Below are 20,250 nucleotides of genomic sequence, written 5' to 3'. Positions count from 1 at the left end.
TTTTAAAAAGTTTAGGTTTTTTTTCTTTAGCAAAGCATAACTGTACTTGCCAACTTCTCTTTTCAAACACAACCAACCAACAATGTTGTTGTCCTTCCCAAAATGCAGTTACCGAGGCCATCTATTGCAAAAAGAGAGTAGTGACCAAGCAGTGAAATGTACCTCCAGCATGTGGGCTGGAGCTGCTCTGCCTGCAGCAATGTGGAACTTTTGGGTGTTAGAAACTGTAATTTGCAACAAGTTTTACTGATTATACATAGAAGGGCAAAATAAAACATCTTTTTTTTCCAGTTCACTTCTTGTCTGCATATGTATTTGTTAATATTTCCATATCTACATCAGACAAGAATTAATTGCACCTTGTATTCCCATGTTGTATTAAAAAAAGTCTTCACTCATGCTGGTCAGATGTTGGGGCCCTGGCTGTGCTGAAAGATTATGAGAAACTTTAGACTAAACATCAGGCAGCCGGAGGAACAGGGAAGGTTGTTCTCATGGGAACTAGTGAGGCTTTGCTATGTAGATTCAGGTAGTAAGGTAAACAGGACAGGGAGTCAGATAAAGGGCTTAAAGTAGTGACCAATCAAAAGGGGATTGGGGATGCGTGAACAATGTATATTAACCAATTAAGAGCTTTACTTTGCTGGATGGACAGCCTGCACACTGTCCTGAGATTATATAATCTGCACGCAGCTAAATAAACTTGGACTGAACTAACATCACATTGGTGTGCAGTATTCATTCCCGGCTCGCCAAGGATATGGACCACGGCAGTCAGAGATAACGTTAATCACATTGCTCTGGCCCAAGTTATATGTTCCAACTGAGAACTCCATGCAATCTTGTTCTAAAACTTTAAAATGCTACTTTCCATTCAGATTTATTTCTAAGTACCACGTTCCTGCTATCATGTCAGAGGAATGGTAACTAAGAAACAGGCACATGTTCATTTCTGTTGACTCTGCTTTAACAGAAATACAGACAAAACAGCTAGGAACATGGCTACATGAACTACCTGTGGCTAATTCACCCAGGGCACAGGACTTAGTCCCAAGTTCAGTAACAGGTTTACAGTAACATGACTCCTAAAACTGTTGAAAAGTATATATCAAGGTCGAAACACTGCACTTCAAATCTTTTGTAAGAGAAGTGCTGCTTTACAGCATAACCAAAACAGCAGTCATGAAGTTTTCACCTATCCACTTGCAATTACAGCAAGAGAGTGATTGTGAATTACCTGAGGCAACAGTGGAAGAAACAGTGAGTCACAAACTGCAATATCCCATACAGAGATGCATTTAACTAGAAATATGAGAAGATCGAAGTCTCAACACAATGAAAAAATTCAGTTTATTCTATATCCTCTCCAGCAAAAGACAACGCATGTTCCAGCACAAAAACACACAACAGACAGAGCACTCTACCAGGTTATTTTTCTTAAAAATGTTACAGTATAACAAGGAGAATATATTGGAAGTTACTTGCCTTACTGGCTAAATACAGTTTTACTCAATCCAGAAGCAGTACTGAGCAACCAGTACTTGCATTATGTACATGTTCTAACTTGCACAGTTAGAAAAAATGTAAGAAACAATATATCACACTTCACACCAAAATACATATTAGTCAACAGAAGAAACAGCAAAAGATTTACACTTCTTAAGGACAACCTGCTAGTTAGCCAGTTAAGTACAAAGGATGCTGTCTAGCTTGAGAGGAGAAAGAGAAGCACACTTATGTTACTTCAGAACAGCTAGACATCTGCTTTAGCTAGGAGTAAGTGGAGTTAAGTGAAGGATGAAAGCCACTCATCACCCCACTTCAATGAGGCATTTGGCTATAAACACATTTTTTTCTGCCTGGCCTACTGGAGCAGGAATTCTACAATAAAAGCTATTTAAGAGCTCCAATCTCAGGTACCTGGCACACAAAGAGAGAAATCCACATGGCTGCTCTACCAATGGAGACCTACAAAGTCATCCAGAGAGAAGAAAATGCATCCATAAGGTTAAATCAGAAAAGTCACTCAAAGCTTAAGTACACTTAATATTTTTACTTACATCTTCTATAAGCATGTGTATTACCTGGTTTAGATATTCTGAACACTTTCTACATGCTTTTAATTGTAATCTCAAATATGATTTAAAGGTAAGGAGGAATAAAAAACAACCCAGCTTCTCCTGCTGACCGTTGAGAAGAAATTCGTACTTCAAAGCACTAAGGCACTTTAGAAGTTACCCTAGCTTTCCAGCATGCACTGCTGAATGGATCAGTGTACTCCTTCACGCTGATGCAACTAACAGAACACTGACACTACCGATCTCCAGAGAAGTAACATCTCCCCAGTGATTAGTACAGTCCAAGACAGCTTTCTGGAACACAGAGATACAGTAGGTACATGCTTGAATTGTTAAGATGAATAAAGAATTAAACAGAAATAAACCAAAATAAAAGAGGGTTATAGATGAATTGTTAGTATTAATTCTAAACTTTGTACATTTCATCCTGCTCTGACTTCCTTCACTTGGTGCTTGCGTCTTAAGAGGAAATTTTTGCCTTTGAAATCATGGTAGTTATCAGCTAGCACATTCTGGGCACTGCCGTAACACTAAAAATGATCGCAGTTTATCAACACTGAGTTTGCTTTCAAAATAGAATCTCTCCAATAGAGCTTCACAGGAATAGATGGAGATACTTGACTGAAAAGTCTAAGAATTTTTACACACACAAAAAAGGATACTAAGCTTACCGAACACCAAACCACTTTCAGTGCCTCAGAACACTACCATTTGTCATAAATCCTTCGCATATTTTATGAAGCCTCATTTTATAACAAAAAAAAAATAATTAAACTCACCAGATTTTAAATCCTTCTCAATTTCATTCATCATTAAAAGACATCTAAATCATTACTGGAAATGTACAGAACAGCCTATGTAGCATCAACACACTGCTGCATCAGTCACACTGATTTCAGCAACCCAATTAACATGCAATCTTTAGACACAGTATGTTAATACAGGTATCTGAAGGCTGTTGCAGAGAACGGGAATATTGAGTGAGTGTAACAGGGTAGAGTTTCTTGTCTCTCAACCTCAGGACTAGTTGTTACTCTAGAGCAGGCAAACCCAAGGCAACTTTTATCCAACTTAAGTATTTATTCCATTGAGAGGCATTCCTCTACAATTAAGCTTCAGAACGAAACAGTAACAGTATTTTAGAATCCACACCGCTTTTTACTACAAGTTCAAACCAAATACTTTTGCTTTTATTCCCTCAAAAACATCAGTAGTGGTTTAGGTTAAGCAAACTCATATTTACAGGACTTCTAGATTTTATTTTTTCCCAACGGGTAATGACATTAGGTCCCCTTGTAAAGATTTCTGATTGATTTTGTTTGTTTGTTTGTTTTTGCTAAAATGAACAAATTTGGTAATAAGCAAGGGCCTTCATTGAGAAAGTTACAGACAAATACATTTAGAAACTCCAGAAACATCCTGCATTTCACGACTCAGTGAAAAGCAATCAAGACCTAATGAAGTTAGCAAAGACTATTTTATAAACAAAGTGATTCTGTGCCTAATAAAAATCAAGTATGAATTTAAATCAAAATTGTACAATAATTTTGTTTGAGCTGCGGTGGGCAGGAAAAACTTCCTGAGCAGTTCTCTATGCAAGCAGAAATTTCACAGCAAAAAACAAAGCTCTGTTAAAACTCCAGATAGAGTATGAGTACCCATACTGGTAACCAATTTTTAAACTAAAGCAGTAATTGAGATGTAGCCTTTTTCTTTTCAGGACTTCTTTCTAACTGAAATACTGAATAGCATATTTGGGTCACATTACTATCCAAAATAGTATCCAATCCCTTATGGCTATACCCCCTAACTCTCTCATATGGCTGCTCAAAACAGCCATAAACTATACACACACATACACATTATTTACAATCTAGAAAACAAAAAGGAATAATTTAAAAATTACTGGTCAAGAAACAACCAGAAGTGTTTTAATTTCAACATGCCTAGAAAGCTGTATCTTCAGAGAAAGCAATTTTTGGAGCCTATAACTCCTATTAATTGGGACTAACAAAGAAAAATAGAACAGAAGTTACTTCTTTGAAACACAATATTCTACCAAAATCCAAATTAAAAAAGAAACACAAACAACCCATAGCATAACCCTCTAATTTCCCCTAATTCGATTCTCTCATATTTAATCTGGGGAGGAAATTTGTATTCCTTTTTTGTTTTGACCACTATATACATATTTATTTAGTTTTCTCTGCTGTCTGTCTGATTCTCCTGAGAAGAGCCTCTGTGCTCTTTATGCTTCAGAATTGGTCTCACTAGTTCTCTTGGACTATTTTTTCTAGATTTTTGTCTATTACAGAAGCATAGAAAGGAAATTAAAGCAGGTACACATAGCACTTTACACAAAACACAGGCAACGAATGCAACTTTCAAAGATAACTCAGTTCTACAGGTTTATGCTGTAGAAAATAAAAAGATGTGTGGCAAAAAAAAATGTGCATCAACCCTGCATTGCTAACTGTGTAACTGTGGCACATAAAGTTTTCCAAGGGCCACATTCAACCTTGGTACAGATAATTAGATATTGTAACACAGGTAGAAGTTAAAACCTCAGGAGGTAATGAGAAAATTAATCTATTAATTTCTTATATGCTGAAAAGACAGCTGAGTGCATCAAATGAGCACCTTGGCAGAAGAGATGCAGCATATGCAGCTCAGAATAACTATTAAAAATATTTGTTATTTTCACATTTATCAGGCTAGATGCCTTCTTTCACTAAGCTTTTTATACAACTGCAACAATGTTGAAATTAGATGTCTAATATAAATAATTTTGAAACATTAACGTTTCTAGTGTATTCTAAACAAATTTGCCATGACTTACTGTAGTACTTATTAAATTAGAAACAGAAAAGCAACTAGAAATAATTAGGCAATGTTGTAAACTTAGAAAGGAAAAAGATCTACTGCAATAGAGGAGTTTAAAAATAACTTTTTCTTTAAACTGATTGTGCTTTCTCTATGTAACATGAACATCAGACATAACAAAAGCACAAACCTAGCTCAGGCAGTAGTAGAACAACATACTGGGCAGGGTAAGACTTACTCTTAGCATGCGAGAGACACATCATAGCTCCTGTTGCATGAAGAAGTCAAAAGTAAGTTGTAAAATATCCAGCAGCTTTATAAGATATTTTTCAGTTTCTATACAGACTGCATTATATATCATGGTACGGCACAGAAGCACAATACTCATTTTTAACGATTGTTTAAAAATCTTTATGAGTAGCTCTTTAGCAAACTATAACTGAAAGCTTTGCATAATATATCTAATATATATTCTGCCTGAATATGTGAGATTACATGTACTGGTAATTTCACATATATATGTTTTACAGATAAGAGCTCCAACATGGACAGCACAAACTACAGTATGTTTGAAAGCAGCATGGCTGCTTGGTGCTGCTGGATAGATGCTACAGTCCTGCATAGGTGTGAGCTCCCTGAACCTCCTGAATACACAGAAGCATATTGAATAAAATGTCCTTTTCCATATTTGTATGATCCAGGATTTGATTTTTATATTAATGATTTTCACCGGGGTCACAGGCTCAGTGGACAAGGGGAGAGCAACTAACATAATCTATCCAGACTTATGCAAAGCATCCAACACTGTCCCACATGAAATCCTCATCTCTGAACTGGAAAGATGGATTCCATGGATGGACCACTTGGTGGATCAGGAACTGGCTGGATGGTTGCACTCAAAGAATTGTGGTCAACAGCTCAATGTCCAGATGGAGACCAGCAATAAGTGGAGTTCCTCAGAGATTTGTACTGGGACTGTCAATATCTGTGCAACATGAACAGTGGAATTGAGTGCATCCTCAGCAAGTCTGATGATGACACCAAGCTGTGTGGTTATGGTTGAGCTGTTGGAGGGAAAGGAGGCCATTCAGAGGGACCTTGACAGGGTTGAGAGGTGGGCCCGTGCCAATCTCATGAAGTTCAACAAGGCCAAGTGCAAGGTCCTGCACCTGGGTTAGGGCAAACCCATGCACAAATACAGATTGTGTGGAGAATGGACTGAGAACAGCTCTGAGGAGAAGGACTTGGGGAGGGGGTGATGGGGCACAGGAAGCTCAACATGAGTCAGCAGTGGGTGCCTGCAGTCAGAAGGCCAACCACATCCTGGGCTGCATCAAAAGCAGCATGGGCAACCCCATGCACAAGTACAGGTTGTGTGGAGAATGGACTGAGAATAGCTCTGAGAAGAAAGACTGTGGGGTATTGGTTGATGAGAAGCTTGGCAGGAGCTGGCAATGTGCACTTGCAGCCCAGAAAGCCAACAGTGTCCTGGGCTGCATCAAAAGCAGTGTAGCCAACAGGTCAAGGGAGGTGATTCTCCTCCTGTACTCTGCTCTCAGGAGACCCCACCTAAAGTACTGCGTTCAGTTCTGGAGCCCCCAACATAAGAAGGACATGGAGCTGTTGGAGAGAGTCCAGAGTGGGGCTACCAAGATGACCAGAGGGCTGGAGCACCTCTCCTATGTAAACAGGCTGAGAGAGTTGGGCTTTTTCAGCCTGGAGAAGAAAAGTCTCTGGAGAGACCTCATAGCAGCCTTCCAGTACCTGAAGGAGGCCTGCAGGAAAGCTGGGGAGGGTCTGTTTACAAGGATTTGTAGTGATAGAACAAGGGGCTATGGCTTTAAATCAGAAGAAGGGAGATTTAGGTTAGCCATTAGAAGGAAATTCTTTAGTGTGAGGGTGGTGAGACACTGGAACAGGTTGCCCAGGAAGGTAGTTGATGCCTTATCTGTGGAAGTGTTCAGGGACAGGCTGCATGGGGCTTTGAGCAACCTGGTCTGGTGGGAGGTGTCGCTGCCCACGTTAGGTGGGTTGGAACTAGATGTTCTTTAAGGTCCCTTCTAACCAGAACCATTCTGTAATTTTGTAATTTAGTTTTGGACAGTCTGTCAAGGAGTTGCTTTCTATCCTCCTTCCCCAGTAAATTTTAAGAAATTCAGATATATTAACTTTGTAGGAAAGTAAATTGCAAAAGGAGGCTCTCTGGGCCATGCTTCTTCTGTAAGAGAGAAAGAAATGACAACTACAGAAGATCCATTTTTAAGGGCTGAACATTTCTAAGGGTGTTGGGCTGTTCAAAACATTTTGTGTGTAATGATTCTAACTTAAAAAAATTTAAGAGCTGCACTAAGCTTTGAATGTTTGCTTACTACTACTTTTGGTCCATTTTTCCTGATTCCTGTACACTACAGAATGTGTGCAAGGTTATGGGCTGGGTTTTTTTGGGAAGGGAGTGGGAAAGGAATGGGGTTGGTTGCAGGGGTAATTTTTTGTCATTGTTGTGTTGGGGTTTTTTAAAGCTACCTTATACTTCTGAAGTCTTATATACCCCACAGTAATACACTTCGCAGAGTGAAGTAATATAGATCTAGACAAGTATTTAGGATACAGTTCAATCACCAGGAATTAGTTGCTCCCCAAAGCAAAATCAAGTTCCTCTTCCAATTAATTATAGGAGAGGCTGCACAGAGATCAGTTAAACTCTGCTAACAGTTAACTTCTCCTGATGATGATCTTCATCAAACAGCTGGCCATGGAAAGTAATTTTTATTGCGTACCTGGAATTTCCCTTGCTCTGCAAACCAAAAGCGAAACACAACTGCAAAAAAGTTCTGTATTTAGACACTTCCTGAACTCCCTGAAACCATCAATCAACATATTTAATGCATGCATGAGTTCAGATATGCTTTGTCTCTACCAGTCAATCCTAATGTCCCACAGTCACTTCCTTCACCTGTGGGAAGTTCATTATTTCTCCATATGCCTGTTTTAAAATAATGAGAAGGCACAACACCTGGTTGTTCAGTACTACTAGTCTTATACTTTTCATTTCCAAGAGTTTACACTCCAAAGAATAACTCAATTCCGTGCTTAACATCCAGATGAGATAAAGAGAAGTGTAGTTATATGTTAACATTGGCATGACTGGAGATGTCAATTTTGCTGACAGTGTGGGAAGCGACCTATCTTATCTATTTGAAAAGCCTTGGCAGTCGGGCAAAGCCTGCACTGACTGGAAAAGGGGAAACATCCCCCATTTTCAAAAAGGGAAAAAAGGAAGACCAGGGGAACTACAGGCCAGTTAGTCTCACCTTGGTGCTGGAAAAGGTCATGGAGCAGATACTCCTGAAGGCTCTGCTAAGGCATGCAGAAAACCAAGGGGTGACTGGTGACAGCCAACACAGCTTCACCAAGGGCAAATCCTGCCTGACTAATGTGGTGGCCTTCTACAATGGGGTCATGGCATTGGTGGACGCTCCATCCCTGGAAGTGTTCAAAGCCAGGTTGGATGGGGCTCTGAGCAACTTAATCTAGTTGGAGGTGGCCCTGCCCACGGAGGAAGGTTGGATCTAGGTGATCTTTAAGGTCCCTTCCAACCCAATTCATTCTATGATTCTATGATCCTGTATGCAAATAATCTGAGTTCAAGAAAATTTAGTATATAAATAGATAAACCTCTCGAGAGAAAAGGATTTTCTGACAGATTCCCGTCTTATCTTCCATAGAGTAACTACATGGTCCATCTCAGAACTAAACCAATCACATTCTCTAATACTTCCACTTCCTGTATTATCTCCCACAAACAACTGCAAAATGGCATTAGGTGTAAGAATGGAAAAGAACTATTCCACTAGTCCACTAAACAAGTTGAGTTGAAAATGAGCTGCACAATCAACATGTTTTTCAGTGGCCTATGTTGAATTGTCAATATAAAGTCAAATTTACTTAACACTACCTGTATGTTCTTAATCCTCTTGTATCCGGTAACAAAGATTTATCTGTCTTACAAACATGTTAGTAACTTTTGGCTTAGTATGTTTATTACAGAAGAACACAGTGACTGTAAAATAAAAAAAACAAGGGCCAGTTAAACAGAAACTGTTCTAAGGTGACCAGTTTCTAGAATGAGATCTCCTCAACTTCCCAGCAGATTTGCTGGAACCTTCTCCAACTTCTCAACAGAATCAGTTGCTCTTGCAACACAAAAGCAGTATAAAAATACAAGACCTTTAAGCTATAAAACCTTAACACTGGTACTTCCTGAATACCAAATTGGTCAAATACGATGGAGTACCCTTCTCATAGGCATGTACTTAAATAATGTGAACAAAGTAACACATAAGTCATGTCACCTTAGATTAAAATGCCTAGTGCAATCCTCCCATTTTTTCTGTATACTACATGAATTTAAATATCGTGTGCAAACCTGAGGGGAGAGGTCTTAAACCTATCTATAGTTTAGTTGCTACTAACTCTGTGGCTAGCCACCCGGTTTAGTGAATGATGTACCTCAAACTGAAGGTCTCCAGAGATAATCTAAAATTAACCATCACCTTAATCTAAACATTGGATACTTTAACAAGAGAGAGTTTTTCTATTTTGCACAGGCAATATCCATTCAAGAAAAAAAAAAGTAAAAAATTCAGAGTCAGTGTTCTCACTTCTGTGTCCACTGAAGACTTGGTTACACACAGGGATAATATTTCCTGTTCCAGTTTATCTGCAATTTGAATATAGAGTACTCATGCTTAGTGAATTAATTCAGGGCATGTCTACTTGGTTACACATGTTAAAAGTCCTCTCATTGTAGATGCTCACCTATATTATTCAGCCATTCAATTTGATCACTGTTGTAGTAAAAAGTCTGTATTTTAACCGGAGAAATGGAAAACTTTCAGTATTTAAAGCACTAAAAATAAAATTAAGAAACATAGCTAATATTTCATTTAAATATGTCACCTAAACCCACATTCTCAAATATACCGAGATTGTATCCCTATTAATACTTTTTTGCTGGTAAAGGATTAGATACCCTGATTACTCCAGGAAGATGAACACCATACAAAAAAAGACAACAGTATTGTTTTCCGTACAGTGATCCCTCAAGAATCAGCAGATTTTTTGGCACCTTCTCCTTCAGCTTCCTGGTAAGATCAATTTCCTTGGCAATGAGAAGCAAGTATAAATTTCAAGAAAGCCACATTCAGTGAAATTAGACATCTGTGTTTTTCTTTTATTCTTACACATACCTGATTGGGATGATATAGGAAAACAGGAGGAGGAACCGGAAAAGGTTGCGATACCACGGGCCTACAAATCCTTGTAGAGTTACCATCACAACTGATAGTGCAACTAAAGCCAAAAACAGGGCTTTGGTCAGTTGATTCAACTCCAGATCCAGAAGGCCAACCTAGAGGAAGAAGTATAAATCAAGTGAGTAATAACTTTTTCTTAAATGTCACTTTTGCAAACAATTAGCCATTATTGGCTTTTTATTCCTACCTATTAAAAATCCACGTTCTTTTAAACAATTAACTACATTTGGACAAGTGAATTAAGTATTGTTCCTCTGCTTACATGCAGTAGATGTTCCGTGGTAATATCTAGTAAAAATTCCCAGAACCAGTGTGAACTGTCCCAGGCAGGTCTTTTGAATACCTTTATGTCTGTTACATCCCTCCACCACTTCCTAATCCAGGATATGAACACAGGAGGGCAAGGAGAAAGGCAAGTAAAGATAATAAAATACAAAGGAATAATCTTCTTTTGTCACACATGCAACAAAAATACTGATTCTGTGTATTGTATTTGTAGCACAGCCATTGCTCATTTACTCCTAGAAGACCAAAAACTTGTTAGATTCAAAAAACAATGGACAAAAGTGACAGAGCTACATTCTCATTCATATAACTAGTGTACTGTAATTTGTAACTATACTACCATACCAGTCTGTAAATCCTAACTAATTTCATAGAAATAATTTCTAATTCTCTGAAGCTTTCAGTTATTATTGAATAGAAAAGATAATTAGTCAAGTGGAATATCCATTTTCAGACCAAAACAGTGAAACAGAGCTTCAATTTTTTGTGAGTTAAAAGGTATGTGATATCAAAACATTTCAGCAAGAACACTGAGAGGCTATCTTTCATCCACTGTTTCTCAAGAAAAAATATTTTTAAGCTATGTAACTAAGACTCTCACCATTTCAATAATGTATGCTGTAAGCTAAGTATTTATACTCCACTTTTTGGGATGCTCTTGCAGTCAGTAAAATATGTGGGAAAATTATGTTAGGAAGAGTTTCCTAGGCCCCATCAGATGCCCCTTTTATCTCCAAGTCCTGCCAGTAAGACCAGTCAAACATAACACTTCCTGAGATAACAAACAGTCTGTAAAAGAAACATTTTAAATATAGTTCTTAAAAATTCCAGCAATCTTGCTTACACATGGTCTGTCCCTTCCCTAGAGAACCAGGCAGCTGAAGACCACAGCGGCTGATTTATCAGCTGCATTTAAAAAGCAGCACAACGAGGACAAATATCTTGCAATTTCCGCTGGTTCAACTACTACATAGTTTATGCTTGAATTATTGAGAAAAATAGGTTTTTGGATTAAAATTAAGAAAAATTAAGCCAGGGAAGTAGAGCATGTTTCAAAGACCAGATCTTTTTACGTTGACAAAGGCAGCCTAAGTTTCAGGCCTCGCTGAGGATCAGATGAAGTCATTATTCATTCAGTCAGGGAAAAAAGACTCAATTACCTCAACCTAAAGATGCTATCAATGAATGCAAAGTGCATATTTTACTCTATTCATCCAAATCCCATTAAAAAGTGAAAGGAATGATTTAATCTGGCCTTCTAGAGTTGGCCTTTTTTTGTAATAAAATAAAGAATCACTGTCTTGCAATATGCATAACCACTACCTCACACTTTTTTTTTCCTACATCACAGTAGTGAAAGCCTGTATCTCCTCTCAGCCTCCCCCCTACACTCCTTGTAAAAACCCCACCCCAGAATAGAAATGAATAAAGAGCTTCTTTGGAAAGAATGCCACTTTCTGGACAGAAACATTAAATTTAGTCCACTGCACACTGATATGTAGCCAATTCAAAGCATTAACACCTTTCTAACTGATGAAGACAGATGTGAATTTAAGTTTGGAATACAACAAAAATGTTTTCAGAGAAGTATTAAGAGAATAAAAAAGCTGATGATGAAAAATTTTCACAAGATACATCTCTTGCTTAAGAATATTTAGTTTCTTCCTGCTAATGTTATACTTTCTAATACAGATCACATTACTGGCCATAGTCAATTTTAAAGTTTTCATTTACTGTAACTGAAAGGAGTTACAAAACCCTACAACTTAAGAAGGCAGACAAAGAAAGTTTTAAAAGAAATGCATTCTCCATTCCTTAAAAATTAGTTACTATAATGTACCAATATATACTTAATTAGTTTAATTCTGTGACTTTCCACTTAATCAACTTCTGCACTCAAACTAATGAAATGCTGTTGAATTGTGCAGATACATTTAATATAGAAATTCACTAACATCCTCTAAAATTCATCTGAATATTGGAAAAATAAGTAAACAACTTTAACTGCATTATGATTTTATCAAAGCATTTGTAAAACATACCATCTTAAGAAAGTGACTTCTGTCCTTTTGCAAATAATCATAACCAGAATAATGAGACTGTGAGAAATAGGTAAGTTAAGAATTGGATTAATTTTTCACATTTAGTGCTATTTCTAGTATCAAAAAAGCAAATTTTCTTTTACTTGTCATAATATTTGTTCTATTTGAAACAACTGTGTTAACAAAATTAAACACACCACTGGAAATGTTAGTCTCCAAGGGAAAATTTGTATGTAATGTCTAAGACAAACACAATAGTTTTGCAAAGGGGCTGTTCTACGATAATGAACTCAATAATTGACTCTATAATCTAAAATGCTACTAATGGCAACAACTGCAAATCCATTTAGCTCCTCTTTAATTTATGCGCAAACTTTTAAATAGCTAATGGTTCTCAGTAAAATAATGGCTTATACCATTAATAAAAAGTATGTCATTGTCTACTTACACCAAAAAAGCTCAAAACTTTAGAAAATGCTTCACTTTTGAATGAGAGCATGATTAAAGGTCTAAACTTCACATTTTGGACCAGAAGGTGTAAGTCATTACATTATGAAAAAATCTTACTTAGCAAAAGCCAAAAGCATCAAAAAAATCTGACTACTGCAGTAAAACATGAACAGCAATGTTGCTACTGCTGCCCTAGATGCTTAACTTTTGGGAATGATTATCCTCTGAAACTACTGTTGTTGTAATAGAACAATTATAACATTATCAAAAACATATTACTTGGAAGCCAAGAATTTTTTTAAATGCTAGGATAATAAAGTGTGAAATTTGATAATTAAATGTTGCATAATGGTAAGGATTTCTCTAAATAGCCTACTGCAGTCATTTTTTATTTAACTACAGTTTAAAGTGCATTAGAAATAACTGCTCATGAATAGCCTTTTCTAAGCATCTTTAATACTGGTGAAGTATTAAGGTGCTACCTTAGGAGAGAGTTCCCCCCACTCCCAACCAAATTCCTCCATGAAGGTAATTATATTTCAGTAATCAGTCTGGTTCTGCACTGACAAACACCACATTGACTACAATGAAATTTCATGGAATGCATGTTTGAGAGACTTTTGTTTTAATTTGCATGACAAAAATAAAAATTTTCCTGCCTATACTTAAAATACACTCTGAACTTAACTTTATTAAACCTTGAGCACTAGTCAATGTTTTCACTAATTCTAGCCTAAAATTAGATGTAACAGCTATGCAAGCATTAAAGTAAGTATTTAAAATTACTACAATTCAAATAGTGTATCTTCTTTGGGCTGACAAAGGCAAGTTTCACCTAAGAAAAATTATTCATGGCATTTCATAATTTACAAAAAAAAATAATATTTATATAGGCTACTACATCCAGCTAGCTGCATATAAATGAATCCTTATGGCTTTTTTTAATGATCTGTTAAACCTTTCCTATTGAACCTTTGAACAACAGATTATTAATCTGTGTTTAAAGGCAACAGACATATCATTCTCTGTTTACATTAATCCTTGACACTAAAGACATGTACAGCAACTCCAAAATATCTACATTTTTATTCTTTGTTAAGTCTCCTATTCTCATGTTATTCCTGTGATTCAAATTTTTGACTGCCCAGCAATCCAGGTAACCACACTGAGCTAATGTAACTATGAATCAAAACCACCAAAGCAAGTAAATTCAAGTTGAGAAAGCTTCTCTCCTTAATTCACTCTACTCCATAATGGTCTGACAAGTATGTTTCTTTACAAGCCTGTCTTGATTAACTTAAACCCTACCAAATCTTGCATAGGTAGAAAAAGCAAACAAAATATAGCAAAGACCAACAATGACAAACCTTTAAAACATTTTCTGAAGTACTAAAAACAAATTACATGTTTTATTTATTTTAGAGTTAGGGCAATAATGGCAGTGGTGCATGGGGGGTTCTACTTGATTTAGTAAAGCTAAAATAAACTTCAGTTACTCAGTCCACTCAAGAGACGTTATACAAAAGTAACAACCAAAAAATAGTCTATTTATTAATTTTCTGTAACACTTTCTGTATTTCCTTTGGCAAAAAAAAGTATGTATCTTTCACACTAACTATAATGCAAGTGATGTATTAAGCATTATAATAACATTGCACTTTATCGAACTGAGTTACTTCTACACTGATTCCAAGAAACATTTTTAGATATTTAGCATTAACTGTAGCTTCAAAAAAATTATAATTCTTTGACTATTCTTTAAAAAAATAGCCCACACCCAAAACATAAGCATTTAAAACAACAGAAATATTTTAAAACTCAAGAAGAAATACATGGCTATTGACTATTTTGACGTGTACTGCAAAAAAGAGTTTTAAAACCTCTTAAAGCCAAAGTTTATTACACTTTCAAATTACTCTTCTGACTTGCCTGTTCTTACTTCAACAAGCTGTTCATAACTACATATAACCCTGTTTGAAATAATCACTTCAGAAACAAAATTCCCTCTTGTAGCTAGTAATATCTGTCATGATAAAAGAAAATGAAAACTTAAAATATTTTTTCTTTCTCTTTTACTTGTCCATTTTATACTTTTATATTGCCTTTTCCAGACTCAACTTCATCTCAGTTTCAACAGTCAAAGTGAAACTTCAAAGTCCTCTCCAGGTTTTTAGAGGTGCTTAGTCCTCTCTAGTTATTCTACTACAATAAAAACTGTAATTGTGCTATGTTCACTACTTTACTTAAATAGTGGACTCAATTGCTTTAAGTGAGACACTCAAAATTACCAGTACTGACCAATTTCATAACCTTCTTAAGAACACCTATTTTTCAATTTTGTCCCAATTCATCATCATGCCAACAATTTACTCTAGGTATAGTAAAATACTATGTTTCAAAAGATCAAAATGAGAGAGTTCTTGATACCTCGTTGATGAGAAATCTAATTTTCGTTAGCACTTTTGCAGTTTACTATCCCACTGTCTCTGAGTATCCATCCATTTGATGCCTTTTTTTAGAACCAGTCATTACCTATAACAATGAACCCAAATCGCAGATGCTTGCCTCTGCCTTATTTCTCTACTTTGGCTGAAGGCTACAAAGGAGTCTTGTGGCAAAGTTCTTGTTAAAGAAATGCCATGTATACTTTGGTCAGCAGAGGGTGCTCAAGACTGGTGTTAGCTCTTGTTTTCCAAAGCTCCGTGTCAGTAATGAAGTTCTAAGCACAGCACTGTACCCTTACAGAGCAACCTGTATTTCTGTAAGATATTCCTCCTCTGACTGCATTTACCTCATTTAGTTTGAAATGTTCAGTTACACTTCATACACCTAAATCCTTACACTAAAATAACTCACAGAGGATATTAAGGAACTGAAAATTTTAACGGCTTCTTAATCCATACAGGGATTGTGCCATATTAGTAACTTACCCTCCTCCTACTAGGAGGTATCAATCAAAAACATTTTCCAAAGACTACCCATTAATTTAGAATAATTACTTCAAAAATTTTAACTACTGGTGACTTCAACAACCAAAAGCATTCACACGGCAAAACTCTGAAGGCATACATTTTTAAAAAGAATAATAAAAAAAACAGCAACAGAACAACTGAAGCACACAAGAGTTCATACAGAAGACATTCAGAGTTTCTAAGTGCTCACATCATCTGATGAAAATTGGTAATGGAATTCTGAGGGGAAAAAAGACCAGGATTTAAAGATGTTTGATTTTACACGGGAACACAATCTTCAAATTTATATTTAATCTGTAACTTTTACAAATGCCTGTTGTATCTTCTTTAAGCTTGATCATCACCAGCTTCAACTCAAGACCCTTCTAGCACACTGTCATGTAATGAGTTCTTTTTAACAATCAGAAGACAGAAGAAGGAGCTTTACACATTATGTGCCATTATTAAAACACACTCAATGGAGATGGCATTTTTTCAAGTCTAAACAGATTAAAAACAACCACAGTTTATTCTCTCACAAATTAAAATAATCTTTGCCGAACTAAGCGCAAAACCAGCATATGAACAGTTCTCAAAGTTCTTACTGTGTATAAAAAATTGTGCTATATGCATAAAAAGTAAATGAAATAGCTCAGTAAGAGGCACTATTTCCTTCAAGAAAAATGATTATAAAAGGGACCTAAGAAACTGATAGCAACAACTAGCTTTTTCATCTGTGGAAACTTGCAGCTGACTAGTCTAAATAACTTCTCCATCTAAAAGCTGCATGCACTTTTGTCACTGTAAAGACCTAATTGTTTTATTTAGATGTCACATTGAATGTTCAGCAAGATTTCATAAATGGCATGAAAACGTTGCAGCTTTTTCAAAGACATATTTGAAATTAAACAAACATTTGAAATAATGCATTTAAAGAAATACAACATTTGCTTACTCTATGTTAAAAACAAGGTGTTAGTAACTCACCTTCCCATAGACTAAATGAAGCTGTTAGCAGAGATTAATATAGTTTTTAAAAAGTTTATATTCCAGTAGGATTAGGGGGAGAGAGGTCAGAGCTAAGGTTAGCAAAATACACATGGCAATTTTTTCATTAGGAATTAATCTAAAGAAATTAAGGCAAAGACCCATGAAATTTAAGCCTGTTTAAAGTCATACCATTTCCTTTCATCCTGAATCAACAGAAAGCTTAAGGACGGTTAAAAGGTGGGGTTCCTTCTTCTATCTTACTGACCATTAAATTGAGAAGCGCATTCGAAAATTTCTTTCCATGTAAATTACAGACATTTTATTACATTTGAATTTGCTATTTTAGAAGTTACAAGGAAGTTCATAAAAAACAAAACACTACTGGAAAACAGTGGCACACGTTCAGTTGGTGCTTATGCCATAAAAATACACAAAAATCAGAGCTTCAACTCTTCTTCATGGAAGCGCAATTGAAGTAATACAAAACATAGAATACAATTAAAGTGGCTGAGGCTACTTCATGAAGATGGATTTGCCAATAAATACAAGTGAATAAATAAAAACTGAAGGAGGAATTCAAACCATTATTTTGGCAGGATGTTCTTCCATTGGTAGACCACTTCTGGAACCTTCTCCCTCCTCCACTGTGTAAACCTCAACCCCATCATCCCACCTGTCTCAGCACAGGTTAGGATACAAGCAAAACAACAAGAAATCGGGGTAAAAAACCTAAACAGGCACACATCACAAAGCATCTCAGAACTTGTCTCAATTTATATCTGAATGCTATTCATATATATGAATATGTGATTATATGTAATAATATTCCAGAATGCAGAAAAAAATAGGAGAAGGGAATTGGTACATTAGTTTATTTCTTAAAGAATCCCAGCAAAAAAAACCCACCAAAAGCAACAGCATTTTGACTGCATCAAACTTGCTATTCTTGGGTATAAAATCTTTTGTATGCAAGCAGAAAAGAAGTTGTACATGTTTTTTTTGCAGTTTAAAACTAAAGGGGAGGAGCTTGGAAGCTGCTCAGTATAACAGTAGGAAGCAGTATTCTCCTTGAAGATTAATTACATGTCAGAATACAGAGGGAAATGTCAAAGAAGAGGAGATGGTGGAAGCAGTTGTCAAGTCTGAGTGGAGGTGACCAAAATATGTCCAGAGTGAGTCTACACATTTAAGGCACAGGAAGAACTCTACTCAGTGAAGACTTCTAAATCAGATTTATGTGGAGCTTCTCACTAGTACTATGTAAAAATATTGATTTTGAGACTCAAGCATGTAGCAGAAAACATAACATGAAATTGTAAGAGGAATGTCAACAAAAAGACCAATTAAGATGGTTCTTAGCTTTTATCTCTATACAGTTACATGCTATTCAGAATTTATACATTATCTATGCTACTTGTGCCTCCTGTCCTAAAAGAGACACAAAATATGTTTAGAAAGAATTCAGTAGAACATGTTGCCTTAAAATTACTCTTATTTGGATCATGTAAACAACTATAGTTCTAGAGTAATATTGCCCACAATCTTTGTCACAGAGATCAGAAGCAATTCATCCCCTTCTGTTCAGAAACCTGAAGGAGTTGTAAATGCGCACACATTCATAATACAGAATTTTATTTTTGCACTTAATTACAAATCTGTTTTTATCCATGGAGAGCTTAGGAGTTGAAAAATTCTGCTTTCCTTAGATTTGAGAGCTGAAATTCAGTACCAGGATTTGGGGATCAAGCAGTGTGTGTGCATGGGTGTGCGCAATAGTGTTTTTTTAAAACGAAATCTCATCATATCAATACATTTTGAGCTTTTTGACATCTTTAAATTCATCAGCTAAAATAGCCCTATTACTATTAAGTCAACAACAACCAAAAAAAAAATATCACAAAAATGAACTCCCGCTTTTTGTGTTTATAAAGACATTTTATGAACCATTTCATCCTTAATGGTTTGTAAGATATGCCAACAGTTGGGAATTGTGTGAAAAGTTGCCCAGATTGACAGATAAAGTGAAAAGGTCTGTATTAATTTCCAAATAAAGAAACGCATGCAGTGGTATTTCACTATGATTATAGTCTAAAGTACCAATTAGAATGCATCAGAAACTAGAGCAAGTTGACACTCTACAATAAAGCAAATAATTTCCAGTTGGAGGGGCAGAAAATGTTAATATGCAATGTTCAAGACTACAAGAATCTTTGTAAAAGGAAGTAGCTAATAAGGTTTAATGATGCATGTCAGGAAGGCACAGTAGGTAGGGAAACACAGCTGGCTTCATTTTGTAAACTATTTGATATACACATCTTTCTAGTTCACGATTATCAGCTGTGCAAGTGCCACAGGGGACAGTTTAGCCTTCAGATCAGGATATTCTTCTTGTTCTTTAAATTACAAGTAAAATACATTAATAAAATACAGTGCTGTAGGCTAGTGCCCTGACTAAAGCTTATCAGCTTACAAAAAAGATTAAAGAACTCTTCTGTAAGATTCAGTTGGAACAATCTTACCAGAATAAACAGGCTGAAGAATACTGAAATCATAAATATATTCGTAATACAAATCTACACACATTTTTGTTGTTTTGTGCCACATTTGTGTCAGACTAAACCCTGAAGTAATGAAAATAAACACAAAATAACACTTATATTAATGTAATTTCATTATGAATGTACTTAATTTATTATTAAACTAAATATTAGTAAAGAAATAATGAGTATTGATAGACTGCAGCTCCACAAAGCAGTATGCTTCCTCTTTACTGCAATCCAAGTTGCTCAGAATGACTGCAATATGCAGGTGACGGCAATTAGCAGCAGATGACAGAAGCACTCTGAATTTGTACCAGATGGTAGCTAAGGGTCATTGGAAGCTAGCAAACCTTCCACAAGGAAACTGTTGTGTAAGTACAACTATAAAAGTCCTAAGTACTTAGAAATAAATGATTGAGGTTCTTAAAGAAAACTGAAAGGTCAAACATAAGATATTACGTAAGACATTAAAACTCACCTATTGCTTAAATAATTAAATACATTTAAAAATAAAGCTGTACAGAGTGAATCTAACATCACAATGGGGAAAGTCATGGTAACATCAGCTGATGCATCTGTTAATTCAAACGTGTCACACAGGAATGTCTAAATAAAAACACTTTTTTCTTCATTGCAAGAAACTGGCTGAAATGCAATGCTTTAATCTGTATCCCTTCACAGTTCTGCCCACTGCTCTCAGGAGTATTGTTTAACAGCTCAATGACAATTACAGAATCACAAAATCCTAGGAGCTGGAAGGGACCTCAAAAGAACAT

At 36.0% G+C, this 20,250-nt stretch overlaps 1 protein-coding gene across 1 annotated transcript in view; it reads right to left on the bottom strand.

Annotated features, from left to right (window-relative positions):
* ATP9B (ATPase, class II, type 9B) overlaps positions 1–20,250 on the bottom strand; it is a 151,650-nt gene that overhangs the window by 45,758 nt on the left and 85,642 nt on the right. Inside the window, exon 11 of the mRNA XM_010008700.1 lies at positions 10,151–10,311. Within this exon, the coding sequence (XP_010007002.1) occupies positions 10,151–10,311 (161 nt within the window). The remainder of the gene's footprint in view (positions 1–10,150; positions 10,312–20,250) is intronic.

This window comes from Chaetura pelagica, unplaced genomic scaffold, assembly GCF_000747805.2.
Source record: "Chaetura pelagica isolate M959 unplaced genomic scaffold, ChaPel_1.0 scaffold332, whole genome shotgun sequence".
Classification (NCBI taxonomy): Eukaryota; Metazoa; Chordata; class Aves; order Apodiformes; family Apodidae; genus Chaetura; species Chaetura pelagica.
The sequence above is the reverse complement of the archived record's forward strand: the minus strand, read 5'-3'. Positions and strand labels throughout refer to the sequence as shown.